This window comes from Grammomys surdaster, unplaced genomic scaffold (genome assembly GCF_004785775.1).
Source record: "Grammomys surdaster isolate TR1022 unplaced genomic scaffold, NIH_TR_1.0 191, whole genome shotgun sequence".
Taxonomy (NCBI): domain Eukaryota; kingdom Metazoa; phylum Chordata; class Mammalia; order Rodentia; family Muridae; genus Grammomys; species Grammomys surdaster.
In genome coordinates this window covers 6,405,777-6,423,011 of record NW_021604636.1, presented here as the reverse complement: position 1 = coordinate 6,423,011, position 17,235 = coordinate 6,405,777, and the positions used below count along the sequence as shown (strand labels likewise).

At 39.5% G+C, this 17,235-nt stretch overlaps 1 protein-coding gene across 5 annotated transcripts in view; it reads right to left on the bottom strand.

The window, feature by feature from the left end:
• Rbms1 (RNA binding motif single stranded interacting protein 1) overlaps positions 1-17,235 on the bottom strand; it is a 205,827-nt gene that overhangs the window by 131,975 nt on the left and 56,617 nt on the right. For 2 of the 5 annotated variants that reach the window (XM_028769207.1, XM_028769209.1), the window contains exons 1-2: positions 3,731-3,811; positions 3,523-3,635 (exon numbers count right to left, since the gene is read on the bottom strand). The exons of the other annotated variants lie outside the window; for them this stretch is intronic. In XM_028769207.1, coding sequence (XP_028625040.1) covers positions 3,523-3,546 — 24 coding nt within the window. In that variant the 5' untranslated portion in view covers positions 3,547-3,635; positions 3,731-3,811. Of the gene's footprint in view, positions 1-3,522; positions 3,636-3,730; positions 3,812-17,235 lie in introns of those variants that run through there. 5 annotated transcript variants of the gene reach the window in all.

Sequence of the window (17,235 nt, the reverse complement as noted above, 5' to 3'; positions counted from 1 at the left end):
ATGGCTGAAGGAACAGGCTCTCTACGGCTATCTAACCCACCACAGTCGCAACAAGGAGAGTAAATAGTCTGATGAAGGGTCTGCTTCAAGAGCTTAGATGCACTGAAGAGTTCTCTCTATTGTTCTCCAGTCTCCTTTTAAGAACCCATCTATTAGATCAGAGCCATTTCATGAGCAGGAATACTGAGCAGTCTCAAAGATCATCCTGTGGGGCAGGCAAAGTATACACACAAGGATAATAACAATGGAGCAACTGGGACAAGCAGAAGCCTGTGTGCCAGTTAGAGAGATGAGACACAGGTAATGATGCCTTCTGTGATAGCAAAGAGCTTGTACAACTGGAATTTGAGGCCATGACATTAGATGACGTTCATCCTTCAGGAACAATTTGGAAACAAGACTGGTTTTTCACGTTTCACTTCTATAAGGACCCTCTGAGGCTAGAGGGGTTGTAAGGCTTAGGATGCCGAGGAGCAAGCGAAAACCGGACTCAGCTACCCACTGGGGTCCTAAGGAATAGCGGAGTAGTGTGAAAAGTTGAGGCTTGGGTAGGGTTCAAAGGCTGAGTCCTGCACTCTCTCAAGATCTGTCATATTGCATCTCAAATGCCTAGGCCAGTCTCTGTAACCCCTGCGGCAGTAATGCAAAGACTTAAGTGGTAACTGGGCAAGCGGTCTAGACTGTAACGCAGTGGGTGTCCACAGCCAGGGAGATCAATACAGAATATTACAAGGGTGTGGGATGCTCAGCTATATAAATGTTTTGTTCATGTTCAGAAAAAAAGCACTGTGCAGAAGACCAGGAAAACCAGACCTAGACATGGTAGGCAGAAGGGTGGAGATCTGGGGCAGTTAAAGCTGGGAAAGTGTCAAATCCCCAAGGAGTCCTCTCATGAAACACTCTAATATCCACACTACGGAACCTCTTCTAAGAGAGGAAGGAACATTTGCCAGGTAGTGGTGGCGAAGGCCTTAATCCCAGCACCCAGGAGGCAGAGGCAGCTGGATCTTTGAGTTCAAGGCCATCATGATCTACAAAGTTCCAAGACTGCCAGGGTTACACAGAGAAACCATTCGGGGTTGAGGTGGGAGTGGGACATTTGAGGGAAGTTACTAAAATTTCAAACAAACAAACAAACAAACAAGAATAAGAAACAAAACCCAGTGGGGCCGAGAGATTGCAAGTTTAAGGTGAGTTCAGCCCCCAGCACTCCTGTCAAACACTAGGTGTAGTGGAGCATGCCAGTAACCCCAAGGCTGAGGAGGCAGAAACCTGCAGATCCCTAGGCTTGGCAGCCACCCAGTCTAGTCTAAATGGTGGGATCCAGGCAAATGAGAGACCCTGCCTCAAAGGATGTGACCGGTGCTTTTAAGGATGATTCCCAAAGTCATCTTCTAGACTCCACACTCAAACGTATATGCATGCACATGCATGAACAAAGACACACATGCACACACATTAGTAAGAAGACAGCATATATAAAGTATGGTAGTGGAGCTAACTTTTGAAAGGCGATCCAACAAGATAAAAAAAAAATATATATATATATAGCACTCTACAAGTAAGGACCTGGTCTCCAGTGTGTTCTGTCCTTGCGTCACATCCTACTACAGCGAAAGGACCCTGTTTTATTTAGGTCAAATTGAACACTGAAGGGAAGGATAAAAACTTACTCAAAATTGTTCCAAATCACAACCTTTAGTGCACAAAATGTAAGAGTACAGTATTAGTTAGTATAAGTCATTCACATGAAAAAAGAATCACATTTAAGAGTTGTTGAAAATCTCAAAAAACTTCTGACTGACTGCTAGCAAAATAGAAGCAAAAAATATAAGGTCAAAAATTCTTTATATTTCCGGTTCTATACAAAATATTTAGGAAAGTACTCCATCTCTGAAATAGAACACCATTTTCTTGTATGTACTGTTTTCCTTTTTATATATAAAAAAAAAGTTGCAAATCTTATTCCAGACTTAAAGGCTCCCTAGATATGTACAAATCACACATATAAAAATGAAACCACCACAATAAAATAAAACTGTAGCTGTAAGTCTAGCGTACACACGGAGCACCATAAACGTAGCCTTAGTCTGATGACTCTTAGGAGAAGCCATGGTTGGGTTACTCTTAAATCCATCCTAATGAGGAAAGCAGAAGACTTGAGTTTTACACAAGTGCAGCTTGTCTGCACGGATGACTAACTAATACTAGTTGTCATTTACTGTGTCATTCCACATAAACATATAACAAACACAACACGTGCCAGAATGTCTGTCTCTTTGAACCCAAAGTCACAGATCTAACCCATAGGGCAAGGCAAGTGGGGTTTAAACTTAGATCTCTTACACTCCCATACCAATGTGATCTCATATTAACATTAACTATTAATGAATACTTCCCCCCCTCCACACACACACACAATGCTAGGAAATAGTGTAAACCATAGTTCCCATCAGCCACAGTCAAGGGAAGATAACCAATATTCCTCAGTAAACTATGGCATTCTCAAGTCATGCTGTTCTCTAGATTAAACCAACACATGCATCTTCAGTGTAGAATATATCCAAATTACACTGGGCTTTTGGAGGTTGAGGAGATCTGGATGCTAAACTTCAATTCAGTTGACTACTGGGCAAACCTTCCACTATTAGAATATATATTGAATGGTCCAGATATAAAGTCTGGCTTCAGTCTAGTGCCTAGATCTTACTTTACTGATGGTTGCTAAGGTTGACTCTTTTGCAACCATTTTATTTTAGGAGTCAGTTGGAGGGATGGAATTGTGAAAGAGGCATCTTCTACAGTGTGACGAGATATTAAGAAACTTCTAGAATTCTGAAATCAAATTAGCAACATGCTTTCCCTCAAAAAATAATATAGGACCTATTTAAGATTAGCTTAATTGTAATATTAAGTCAAGACAACCAAAATCTTAACTATTTAGGACATTTATCTCTATGAAAAACATGCTTCAAATTTCTTCAAAGCTGTAGATAAATAATTTTGATACTCTTTTCTTGAAAAGATTAATCAAAATTAAAAGCTCACTTAAATTTCTGGCATAAAAACTTTAAAAAGATAATTTCCTCATTTTTTAAAATATAAAAACAGATAGCTTAGTCTTTCTAAAACAAAACAAAATCTTTCATATGGACAAGATAAAACTTGAATAGTCTATGTTGATTCGGTTTGTATTATAATGAATTTGTACCTGTAGCTCAGATTCTATAGGAAAAAGCCTTCAAGTGTTTGGGTAACTGGGATAAGATGAAAGGCATTCCCAAACACTGGTGTTGCTGTCTTCCTGAGTTACCCCGATGGAAACTCTTTTACCTTCCACTCCCTGGACTGTGGAAATGTAGCATTGGAGCTGCTGGACTATGTGGAGGTCAATAAAAAAAAAAAAATGGGAGCTCATTTTCAGACTCTTCAGATAACTCAGGAGCATTTCCACAAACTGTGAAAGCTCAGAAGTTAGGAAGGAAAGCTACGACTATTGGGTAATCCCTGAGATTAGTTTACCTGGGGAGCTCGAAGTAGGATCATCTGTGCATGCGAGAACCGGGGGTAAGAATAACAGCTGGGAAAGGAAGGCTGGAAAACTGCTAATTGCACCTTCTTCTCTGCTGCAGCATCTTCAAAGAGACAGAGTATTGAGAACAATGAACATTTTTTTTTTCAAAACTAAAACCCAAATCTTTAAATGATGGAAAACAAAATTAGTTCAAACCTGGAATAACCACCTCCTTTCCATGAGTAAAATTCAATTGAGTGAATGACAACTTTGACAGTGCACGGCAAATTGTACCTGGGACAAACAAAGCCCACGTTAGCTGAGACCAGTAACAAGGTTGTTAGAACACAATGCTAAATGTGGGGGCAGGTCCCTAACAGGAATTCAGCTCAAAGCATTCCAAAAACAAAAGAAAACTAATAAAAAGCTTCTTGTCTCTTCAGTTGCTAAGATCATCATTAAGTTAGGTCTATTTCACCTGAAGAGGAAGATGTTAGAATAATTAATGATGTCCTTTATGGAAATGAGAATGAAGAAAAGTTTCTCATTCTTCACCAAATTATAAAGTTCAAACAAGAATAGAATTACAAGTGGATTTCCATTCAGTTGAATATGTATGAAGGCAAACTTTCCAACATTGGGATATGTAGCTGAGAATCCTGAAATAGGATACCTAAGGAGCTTACACAAACTCCCCACCCTAAGTGTTTTTAAGAACGACAAGTTCTGGGTTCCTAACACATTTAACATATGGGGTATTCTGACTACAGACCTGTGGCAAATCGATACTCCCAAGGTGAAGGGAGGGCAAATGAGGAAATTCTAGGGTTGTCATGACAATATGGCTGATCATGACATCAGCAATTCCTGATTCCAAATTGTAAGGACACTCCTAGAACACTCAAGCTGTATTAAGCACATAACCACTCTTTAACATACATACATCCAACCCCAACCTTACATTTAAGTACAGTGATAGAAAGTATGATATGTAAACCACAGGGTTACTATAAAAATCCAGACTCTCAGACATTAGAATGTTTTATTCTCTCTCTCTCTCTCTCTCTCTCTCTCTCTCTCTCTCTCTCTCTCTCTCTCTCTCTCTCTGTCATAGTTATAGCCATAACACATGCATTGACATGCTACCATATATAAAAACCCTTTGTTATTCCCTTAAAGACTCAGAAATGTAGGCAGGGCAGAGGTTTCCATGCTTCTCTGAGAAAAAGTAGGTTAGGCAACTTGCCAAAAGTTATGAAGGCCAAAAATACAGAATTTCAAGGTCAAAGGATAATTGTATAAGGGCCAGTCCCTGCGTCCAGCATGTACAATAATCATTCCACAAATATTTTTTAAATAAACCTAGGATTATGTTATTACTTTTTTTTTTGTGGGAAAGACATGTGCTCTACATGTAGACATCAGAACACAACTTTTTTGAAGTTGGTCCTCTCCTTTAACATTGTGGGTCCTGAGGAGTAAAATCGGGGCATCAGGCTTGGTGACAAGCATCTTTATCTTTTGAGCCATCACACAAGCCCTCAACAAGCACATCAATAATTGAATGAATGCTGTTCTTTCTCCTTGGGCACATTGGCCAATGATAAATATCTTCCGTGTCTCCAAACTTGCCCACATTTCTAACAAACTTCTCGGTTAAATAGCCTCTGGAACCATCAATCCTATTCCAGGGTCAAAATCTATGTCCTCTGGAGACAGACAGCAAATTCTTCTGTGTTCTATAGCCCTAAAAAGTGGGATACAGACATCTTTGTGGGGTCTCCTCAACCTTCTAGGATAGATCTTCTGATTGTTTACTTAACATATAGTCCAGCATACACACATACATACACACACACACATAAATACATAAATAATGGCATAGTAACTGCTTTATTTTTCTATACAAGATCATGAAAATCTAAGTTAGAACTAAGTGTCAAAAAAAAGGGAGATCAAAACTTGAATATATTTTACAGAATATATATTGTTACAGAAAATCTTCATTTAATCTGTAGATTATTTGGGATTTAGAGAGATTCTAGCACATGCTGCATTTTGTATTTTTATGTGACTCTTTAGAAATGATTTTTATTTGTAATCATGTGCACATGAAAACAGGTGCCCACAGAATCCAAAAGAGGATATTGGATGCCTTGAAGATGGCGTTATACGTGATTGTGAGTTAGGAATCAAATGTGGGTCCTCCAGAAATGCTCTTAACCACTGAACCATCTGTCTGGGCCCTGTATGTGACTTCCAAGAAAATGGCATTCTTGGATTAAAAGAAGTGTCTTTCTCATGTTTCTGCCACCACTGTCCTATAAATACTTAGATATTAATTCTACATCACGCAATCTAACATATTACTGATTGTAAGTGCCCAAAGTTACTAAGATGCTATCATTTTTAAAAGGTAGATGACAGTAATTATAAGACATCATAAATTATAATGTATACTAATTTCAAAGAGCTTGATATTTGAAGAATGAGTCTTAGTATCAACAGCACACAGGTGCAGAGCATACAGCATGCAAATAGTCAGATGTGTCTTTTCCATTCACAATTTACCTTCAGTTCTGGAAAAAAAAATCCATTTTGTCAAATATCCATTTTAAACCTTCCTAGGAACTAAGATCACAGAGGAAATGAAATCATATACTCAATCTTCCTAAAGAGGAAGATGATAGCAGGAACAGTCACTGGACATCAAGATGAGAAAGTTTCTCCTACTCTCGCCAGGAACATGTGTCACCAAGAGCTAAGCTGTCTTTTCGTCCTCGGCCATTTCCTCCCCATCATATCCAGTGATCTATGCAGTATTTATGCATTATAGACACTTATATAACAAGGAGAGATTAAAGGGAGGTGAACTGAAATCTGTAAGTTTGAAAGCTGGAGAGCTTTTCTCCATTTCCCCACTATGAGTGCTTTGAAAGGTATCAATGGCAGACATAGCCTGAGATATACCCATCTGGTGTGGCAGGCCTAAGTCTTCCTAGGGCTTTCGATTAGAAAAGCAATCCTAGTGTAATCAGGTGAAGTTAGAGAAAAGATGTGTCTCAAACAGCTACCAAGGTCCTTAAAACTGAGAAGTGATAACAAAGTGGATGAAAAGCAATCACTTCCCAGGCAAGACAAGCCAGTTAGAGGTAGAGATGCAACCTTTGCTCTGTCCTTGGAACACTCACGCAAGGACTCCAGTCTTCAGGAATCGACTGGTCTCTTTGCAGTTCCTCCCCAGCCCTTACACACCTCACACTGTCACCTCCATGCTGTGACTGACAAGAAAAGCAAAGTCAACTGGTTTTAGCCAAGGCTTTGGGATTACCTATAAATTTCACTTACCCGTTAACTTTCTCTTATTACCAGTGAAAAGTAACGTTGTTTTAACCCTGAAAAATCATCTTCACACCTAACAAAAGATATATACCAAGCACTTAGCTCAGGACTTGGTATACATGAAGTATTCAAATGTAAGTTTATAAATATGTAAACTAACAACCAAACCGTATATCTTAAATACATGCAAGTGCAGGCTGAGGATGTGACTCAGTGGTAGAGGCTTGTACAGTACTCCACTCTGGCATCTGTTTAAACATTTCCACAATTAAAGTATCTTTACCTGATAAGAGCAGACAAACAGTTGGTGGCTGCCTAAAAATGTCCTGTGAGGTTAACCCTCAAGGAACTACAGACACCTCAGCTGAATTTATTCTTAGTGCTGTTATGTATAGGAAGTGACCACCCAGAGGATGGTTTTCTTTCAAACAACTACTTTAACTTTTCTCAAATATTCTCAAATATTCTCATCAGAAAGAAAAACAAAACGAGAAAAGCTATTTAAAAAGTTGCAATGTGTAATTATGTAAGGGGTAACAAGGCCTCCGTTTGGAAACGCTGTTAAGCGAAGTGAACACATAGAGCACATTCAGCTAATTTCCATAAATGACGGCAACCCTTCCTCCTATTTCTGACTTAGAAGTAACTATGTAACTCTGTGATTCTTACTGGCTCCGGCTCCTTCTCTATCTTTTTACCCATTCCATTCCCCAGGCTATAACCACTAGCTTCTTCTGTTTGCTCCTGTGACTATTCCTTATTTACTCCATGTTCTTGCCAGCCAGCCCTTATTCCTTCCCAATGTTGTTTTCTCAGGTTTCAAAACTGCTTTTTGTTGCCTCTCACTGTATCATTCTGCTTCCTAAAACACACACCTGAAACGTGCAGAACTCCACACTAACTCCTCTGCCCCTTCACCTTGATTTCAGCTACTCCTCATGCTCTGGCTGCCCCTTTACCTCTATTTCAGCTACTCCTCAGGCTCTGGCTGCCATAGACTTGCTCTTTCCTGGTTCTGAGCTTTACCAGGCCAGAAATGGAGAAGAGCTGGACAAAGACTTACACAGTCATCCTTCCCTGTTTACTCTGTGGAGATCACAGTTCACAGTCTGCCCCCTCTGAGCTTTTCAGGCTCCCATTTTCCCAGACTTCTCACTTTGTTTTCTAAGGGCTGTCTTAATGAATAAATTAGGCCATCTTACTACACAACGCGTAGTACATTATGAACTCCCTTGAGGAAACTGTGCCAAGATACAGCATGCACTCTGTACTATTTACTCTGTGGAAAGGCATCCAGTAAGAGATCAGCACATGCTCATTGACCTGCCTGTACCATAAATTAGTCCCTCTCAGTGTCCTTGCCAGTCCAGAACTTTTGAGAGTCTCTGTATAAACTCCTAACAGTTCCTGTGGCTCAGTTCTTAATGATTTAGACAAAGGTTGCTAAGCTTATTGTTTTAGACTTCTTTATTTATTGTAGGATACCCATTAAAGACACCCATTCTCATTCTAACTTGAAGATAGTTATTACAAAGAATGAACCTGAGAATGGTTACAGGAATACAAAGGATAGGAGCCCTTTGGTCAGTCCATCCTTCCATCCATCCATGGATCCATCCATGCAACCATCATCCACCCCACCACATACCTACCTACCTTCCCTTATTAGTTAAAAAAAAAAAAACACCTTACTATAAAAGTATATACAAAATACAGCTTCTTGAACTAAGAGGTTTGGAAATAAATACATATTTTGTTTCTCTTGAACATTTACTTATTAAAATTGAATATAGTACCAAGATGCATTTCTCGAGTGATTGTCATCATCACCAAGAGTTATTTTCCCTCATGACACACCACCTTGCAACTCCAGTGGTTGATTTTTCCAAAGCATCTGCTTCTTCCTTGCTTCCCTTTAACGCAAACAGTAGAGCTCCCAGAGGGCCACTTCATCTCGCCACACCATCTACAAACGCCACAATCTGCCACTGCCACTTGTATCCCAGAGAAGTGGACAAAGCACAGGCCTTCAATAAAGACTACAATAAAAAAAAAGAAGTCTAAACCAATAAGCTTAGCAACCTTCATCTAAATCTATGGCCAAAAAAGGGAAAAAGATAACGCCTACCATGTAATTTCTGTGAGAAAAAGAATTATGAGAACCCTAAGTTTTGTACGTGATTAAGATTAGTAAGTGATTATCACCTTTTATCATCAACAGTGTCAGCCTTCCTCATATAACTTCAGCTCAGGGCCAAGATATTTTCATGAGTGATATTATTTTACCTAAAATTCAACTTTTTCCCTGCATCATGACACATATCTATAATCCCAGCAATCAGGAGGCTGAGGCAGGAGGATTACTATCAGTTCAAAGCCAGCTTGGGCTACACAATCAGCACTTGTCTCAAAAGAAGAGAAAGGAGGCAAAAACTCAATCACATCAACAATATTTACTGTGATCTAGTTGGCTTTATTCCAGAGGCACAAGGCTGGTTCAAGTTACTCAAAATGATAAATATAATAAATTGTGTAAATGGACTTCAAAGACAGAAATCCCAGGATCATTTCAATAAATGTCGAAAAGACTTTTGAAAAAAACAGAATCCCTTCATGATGAAAGCCCTAGACAGAAAAAAATCTTAGAAAGAACATACATCAGCATAATAAAGACTCCATTTGTCAAACCCGTAGTCAATATGATGCTAAATAGAGAAAAATCTGAAGCAATCCTATTACAATCAGGAGTGAGAGAAGGCTGTCCACTGTCTCCACTCCCATTCACACTAGTGCTCACAATCTTAGCTATAGCAATAAGACAGAAAAAGGAAATAAAGTTGATTAAAATAGGAAAAGAGGTCAAACAGGATATCTCCGTTATCAGATAGCATGATTCTACCTATTAGGGACCCTAAAGACTCTATCACAAGACCCCTAGAAGTTATCAATATTTTCAGCAAAGTAACAGGATGCAAAATTAACAGACATACATCAGCAGTCTTTCTAATATATCAATGAAAAAGACCCTGAGTGAGAAATCAGAGAAACAATTCCATTCATGATACTCTTAAAAATGTACGCCTTGGAACAACCTGACTTAAAAGCTGGAAGGCCTCTACAGTGAAAACTTTAAAACTCTGATGGAAGAAATCCAGGAAGATATAGCAGATGTAAACACTCCCCGTATGCTTGTGGATCCTCCTACCAGGAGCAGTTTACAGTTCCGATGCACTCTCAATCAAAGGTCCCATGGACGTTCAAAAGACCCCTGAGAACCAAAGCTATGCTACTGGAGGGATTACCACATCCTATCTCATGTCATACTACAGAGCTGTAGTAATAAAAAGCATGGTCCTGGCACAAAACAGCCACACAGGTCCACAGAATAGAACACTCAGAAGGCCCAGATAAATGTCCTTGAAATTATAACCATCTTGTTTTATTTATTTATTTATTTTTAGAAAGATGACCAAAAAAACACACTAAAGAGAGATTTTTTCAGCGAATTGTTGGGGACAGTGGATGTCTACATGTAGAAGAATGAAACTAGATCATTATCTCTCATTACACACACACACACACACACACACACACACACACCCCAAGTACAAATGGATTGAAGACCTCAACTAAGAACCTGAAACTCTGAAAAGATAGGAAATATGCTACAAGATCATATACAAGTAAGAGCTTTCTAAGTATGCTCCAAGTCACCCAGGAAGGCCAACAACCAACAAATGGGACCAATGAAGTATAAAAACAGTAAAGGGAATGCTTGGCTGAGTCAAAAGGCAGCACACAAAATCTTTGTCAGTGATAGAGCCAACAGAAGACTAGAGTATACAAAGAATTTAAATATAAAAATCAAGAAAACAAACAACTCAATCAAACAATGGTGGTTGTTAAGATTACACTGGCTGCTCTTCCAGAAGACCTGGGTTTAAGTCCGAGCAACCACAGAACAGCTCACAGCTATCTGCAACGCTCCAGTTCCAAGGGATATGATGCCTTCTGGCTTCTATAGGCACCAGGCACACATGTGCACAAACATACATGAAGACAAATATCCATACACAGGAAAACAAATAAAATAAATGGGCTACATATCTCAACAAAAAGTTCTCAAAAGAATAATTATAAGTGACTAAATAACCATGTTTTTTAAAAAAATGTTCGCTATCATTAGCCATCAGGGACATGCAAACTAAAATGACACTTAAGTTCCATCTCACCCCAGTCAGAATGACTATCACATGATAAACAAATGTTTTTGAGGATGTTGCGAAAGGAGAATCCTTACTCACTGTTGGTGGGAGTATAAACTTGTACAACCACTATCAGTTGGAGCCACCCCCCCACCCCAAAATAAAAGCTAGAACGATGACTACTATATAACCTAGCTATACCACTTCAGGATATACACAAAGGACTCTATCTGCTACTCCAGAGATCCATGCTCATTCATGTTCATTGTCATTCTTCTCACAATAGCTATGAAATGTAATCAGCCTAGATGTCCATCAGCTGACGAGTGGAAAATGAAAATGTGGTGTGTATGCACAATGAAATTTTAGCGATGAGGAAAAATTAAAATACAAATTTTTCAAGTGAATGGATGGAACCAGAATAAAACAAAATAAAACAACAACAACAATAATAACAACAACAACAAGTCAGTTAATCCAGACTCAGAGAGACAAATGCTACACATTCTTTCTTATATGTAGCTCTTAGGTTCGAAACTATAGATTTTTGTGTTGGGTCTGGAGCACCTGCAGAAGCCAGGAATCTAGATGGGCGTGGTGGTTGCCTTAAGGGAGGAGGCAGAGTATAACATAGTCAATGTAAAACGTAGAGAGGGCGAGGAACACTGGGGTGGAAGTGTGTCAACACAGGATAGGAAATGGGAAAGAGGAGAAATGGAAGGAGGACTTATCAAAGAGAGAGGTATATGGAAAAAACGAAAACCTACTACTTTGTAAAAAGAGAGAGAGAGAATATATCATCCATCGCTAGATAGTATGGCTCGTAAAAAATCTACGGATTATTACATTACGTTTCAGGTGTGGGAAGCCCCTAAGACAATACAAACTATGGCCATTCCTCTTCCTTATTCAGAAGAAGTGGTTAATTAGACCCTGTGGAAAACACCACACACCTTGGTTTCAATATGTAGACTAATCAAGCTGGAACTGATCTGGAAGCTTCCTTTTTACTGGTTAGTTTTTGTAGCACCACAGGGTGTTATGTGGAGTATCAGAAATATAACATCAACTGTCAACTTATGAACTATGAATGCCAACCAGCCAGCGCCTATGCGCTCACTTACCTAACAGTGGCACAGCTGTTACAGGGTGACCAACTGCTCAGACTGAATTTGAAGCCTGTTCCAACTGGAGGGAATTTATGTCTGGTACTATAAACCTGGCCTAAACTTTATGGCTGAGAGGTCTCAGGCCTTAGGAAAAACTTACTGCTATTATTTAGCTGCATTGACATAATGTCAAACTGTCTACATATTTATACTAATAGGAAAATGCTACTGTCTGCATTAATCAGAGACTCCTCCGTTTGCAACGAACAGCAGTGAATGCAGACACTTGTGGCTGATCAAAGATACTAAGAATAAGAAATGGTTGAGTGCTCAACCCTAATCATGACATTTACACAATCCCCTCTAAGGCTCAGGGAATATTTCAGAAGAGGGAGCAGGAAGTAAAAAAGTGGGAGCAGTTAGATAAGGAGGAGGACGGTGAAAAGCTATCTTCTGGGCATGACACAACCATTGCAATTCCAGAGCACCCACAGATGAGTGATTATTGTGCGGGCCTGCACCAGACTGTGCATACCAACAGTCAGCCATGGATCAGGGTGGAGATCACAGACCCTTCCTCTCCCTGCTGAAGTAGCAGTTACTGACAGTTCTGGGGGAGGAGCTCACTGTCATCATTAGATGTCCACTGTGGGCCTACAGGGCTCCAGTGGATAGATCTAAACTCATAGTTACACAGATGGCTCTGGGCAAACTCAGTGGTCCATGAGGCCATATCATTACCCTCAGCATCACCAATCTACCATTTCATGAGGCTTCATTAAAGTCACAACCAGCCAATCAAGAGTGCTGTTTTTAGCATGTAGGTCCTCCACTCCTCTTTTGAAAGGACATTTTTGACAAAAGCTTTCTACTTCACTTCCTGAATTGCCAACAACCTCCCATGCAAATTGTAGTAATGCGCACTTAAAATTTCACTCATCATTTACCTGGTTTTAGATACACCCCTGATGCTGTGAAATATCCATTTTACTCATCTCCAAATGTTCTTGGCCCCATCCCCCCGTGAATTAGAATTCAAACTCTCAGCTCCCTCTTCATTTCCAAATATTGAGACGTCACCTGAAACCAACTACAGGAAATGTCTTCAGTTCTTCTCAAACACATCTCTATATTTTTCCATATCTTCTTGGCATTGCTCTTTGTGCCAGTAGTTTCAGAAGTCTCCCTAGTTCTTTAGAAGATATAGATGCTTGGTTTGTATCCTTTGTCTCACCATCATCCAGATACTTCCGCCTCAAATGCTGTTTTGTCTGTTTGCTTTCAACTCATTTTCATTAATGTTTTCTTTTTCAGGATTGAAGAAATAGCTCATCAGGTGAGAAAGTACAGCTTGCTTCACAAACATGAAGACATGAGTTTCATTCTCAGAAGCCATGTCAAAATGCGAGGCATGGTGACATGTACTCATAATACCAGTGCTTGTGAGGAAGAGCCTGAAGGATCCCTCAGGCTTGCTGACCAGCCCAGCTAGCCTAATTGGTAGGTTCCAGGACAATGAGAAACCCTTTCACAAAGAAAGCTTCCTTAGAATGTCACAAGCATACATGAGCATGCGCACATGTACAAAATAAATACAGTATTCTATTAATATATCTTCCTTTTAGGAAAGAAGATGCAGTGGTTTTTCCTAGGATCTTTACTTGTTCAAGCTTTCTTCTACCCTAAGAAAAGGAACAAAGGCATTTCTTGTTATTCAAGCTGTTTCTCTTTCTCAGCCAAAGTTCCTGAGTGACCACGCAGCAATAGAATCTTGAACACAGACAGCTTATATCCTAGACACAGACCACTGTAGTACCACCATCTTCCTATTACCTTCTCTCTGGCTACACAATATTACTGAGCTCTGTAAGCATGCCATCCATTTGCTTCATGGAATCCTGAGTCCTCTTTTGTTCCTTCTCTTCCCTATTCCAGATTTTTTAAATATATGATCTTGCCCACAGAAATCATAATAATCTCTACTGGACCAAAGAATCCTATGTATGTATATGGTTCCAAACTTAGATTTTTGATTGGAAGCCAAACTCACTCATCATGGTCATATTCTCTTGAGCTTTTGTGTCTCCACATCATTATCTATCTATCTATCTATCTATCTATCTATCTATCTATCTATCATCTATACATTATCTATCATTCGTCTATTATCTACCTATCTATCTCTATCATCTATCATCTCCCTCGCCTCAATCTATCCACCTGTATTGTGTACTACTAGAATCAGAAGTAATCTCTTACACTGACGTAAGAGTCTAAGAAAAAGTCATAATTTTATAAAATTATGAACAAAATTTTCCTCTACTCATATGGCACTCCTACTGCCCATTTTGTTTGGTGCTCACACAGGAAGCCTTCTGCGAAGGCTCTGAGAAACATTGGTTCTCTAATGAGTGGAAACACTCCTAAGTGCATTTGGGAATGCTTACGGCTTGCAAAGTGCAGGGCAATGAAAGCACAGTTAATGGGCAACTGTTGGATCTAAGATGTGCTAAGAGCCGAGTAACTGGATTTCAAACTGAATGTCAACACAACTTTTGGTTGAAAACTTTCAAGTAAAAAGAAAAATCACACACTTGGATGTAATTATATCTCCTGTCTACTCACCCAAAAGTCACTAGACATGTAGCAAAAACTAAAACTGATTTTGCATAATGAATTTCAGAACCTCTGTTCATATTTTAAAAAGTAAAAGGAGAGGAAGAAATGAATAATTAAGGACTCTTCCCTGGTGTTTATTTTTACTTCCTGAGCAACAACTAAAAGGGAAAAGGTGGGCAGTAACCGGAAAGAAAGGAATTTTAAAGGCAAATACGGAGAGGATGTTTGCAACTGTGAAAATACAGCTCAGTGGTGGAGCATTTGCCTAGTATGTGTAAGGACCTAAGTTCAATTCCAGGCAAGAATAAATATACACAGGATGTTTACCTTAAAGTAATGTGAAATTTCTGTTTTCTTTAGAAATGATTAATATCTGATGGCTTAGTAAAAGTACTCTTCAAATCTTATTAGAAACTTGAATTTTGCCTCTTGACAGGACTACAAATCAAGAAGATGACTGTTCTATTTGGGATGTAAAGTTAAGATCATCCATGCCTGAAGATCCAGCTGCTTATATGGGGCAGCTTGGAGTAGGAGAGCTTCAGAGCAATACTCTTTTGAATGGGAGATCCTAGATGCTCTCAACCTTGCACGGCAATCACTTTCCCCAAGAAGCCATTGCCTCAGCTCCCATAGGGAATTCTCTTTCACCTAAAGGGATGAGTAGTTCTCTTAAACTCTTCAAAACATCTTTTCCTGTCCCGTTGCTGTTTTGTTTTGTTTTTTCTTAGTTGTTTCATATCTTATTAGCATTTTTTTAAATAAAAGAGACTTTAGAAATATTTTGCATCCCTTAACTGGTTGTTCCTCCATTTGTTAAACCAGTGTCGTGAGGTGAGTGAGTATGGTCGAGCTACAGGAGGAGCCTTCTGTGGTTGAGGAGCCAGGAGTAAGCTGATGCTAGAAGCAATGACACATAGTGACTCACAGGATGTCAACATAGACTCCGGAAGAAAGAGTAGCTGTGGATACCAGGAAGCAAGGGAGCCAGCCTCTGAAACTCAGTAAGCCACAAGCAACTGGAAGACAGGAACAGTCGGAGTTCAGGAGGACTTTTTAGAACCTTTCCCATGAAAACTATGCCTGAACCAAGGGAGGTTATCCGGTTGGCATCCACAGGCTCCGTGCTCACTAGTCAGTACTGAGATGCGGGAAGCTAGCCTGCCTAGGCTCTGGTTTCCTAACTTGGGGTGATTCCCTTATATGTCCTCAGTACAGCCTCATCCCATTACTTAAGATAAACAGTAATGAGTCTCTCTTACAATCAAAATGACCTGCTTAACAACTACTAACAGAGTTTCGTGAGAATCAGATTCTTACAGATTAATTTCAATTACATAAATTGTGCAGTTCTGGGCTCAACGTCAGGCTTTGTGCTCAATGGGCACATGCCCTACTAATGAGCACTTCTTCAACCTTATAGGTTAGTACCCACCAACCTTAAGCCATTTTAAAAGGGGAGAGGTTTAGTGTCAGTCAGTCCTACTTGCTTATCTGTTTTTTTTCCTTTCTAAACATTTATTACTAAAGACATTGTAGTCCTTTCACTTACCTCAGCGCCATTAATTGTATTCCAATTAAAGGTTCTGGGAATAGTAAAAAGCTTTCCATTTGTTCTATGAACTGCCCCATATTCTTAAACAGGAGTAACTAGAAACAGCTCCCCCTACACACACACACACACACACACACACACACACACACACACACACACGCACAAACGAACTATCCTTCCTCAACTTTAAAATACATATTTAATGTTTACAAATATCAATACCCTTAAAACAAATTATAATTTCGTAGTGACAAGTTCATATCAGTTGTGGCAAGTTCTCACAGTGTATGAGCCAATGGCTCATTTGGTTGGAAGCATACATGTTTTATGTCAAAGGAGACATTTTTTTTTGCTACTAGAAGCCAGCAGATTTGTGATGAGATACTTTTAAGAACTGTGTTATATTTTGGGAATGGGCCCTTCCTGTCCAGATCTGTGCTGCCACCTCATTCCTGGTGACTTAGGTGACTTCTAAACAACCTCAGGTCACAGCAGAGCAGTCTCTCTTTAATTAGCATCTCACTGCTGGAGGGAGGGGAGTTCCTCAAGAGGAAAAGAATGCAAAAGAAAAAAGAAAAGAAAGAGAGAGGGGGGAGGGAGGGAGGGAGGAAAGAAAGGAAAGGGAAGGGAGGGGAAGGGAAGGGAAGGAAAGGGAAGGAAAGGGAAGGAAAGGGAAGGAAAGGGAAGGAAAGGAAATTATAAACAAAGGTCTTTAAGGCAATTTAATAGTCCTGTCAAGGAACAGAAAAAAAAAATGAAGAAAAAGAAAAGTCTGGCTTCTTTGTTAACAAAGTAAGGCCGGAAATAGTTTTGCTTCCTGCAAATGGAGAAGGCTGGAATGTATGTTTGTTAATTCTGGCTTAATGCGGTAAGACTTTATTTCAGACTGAT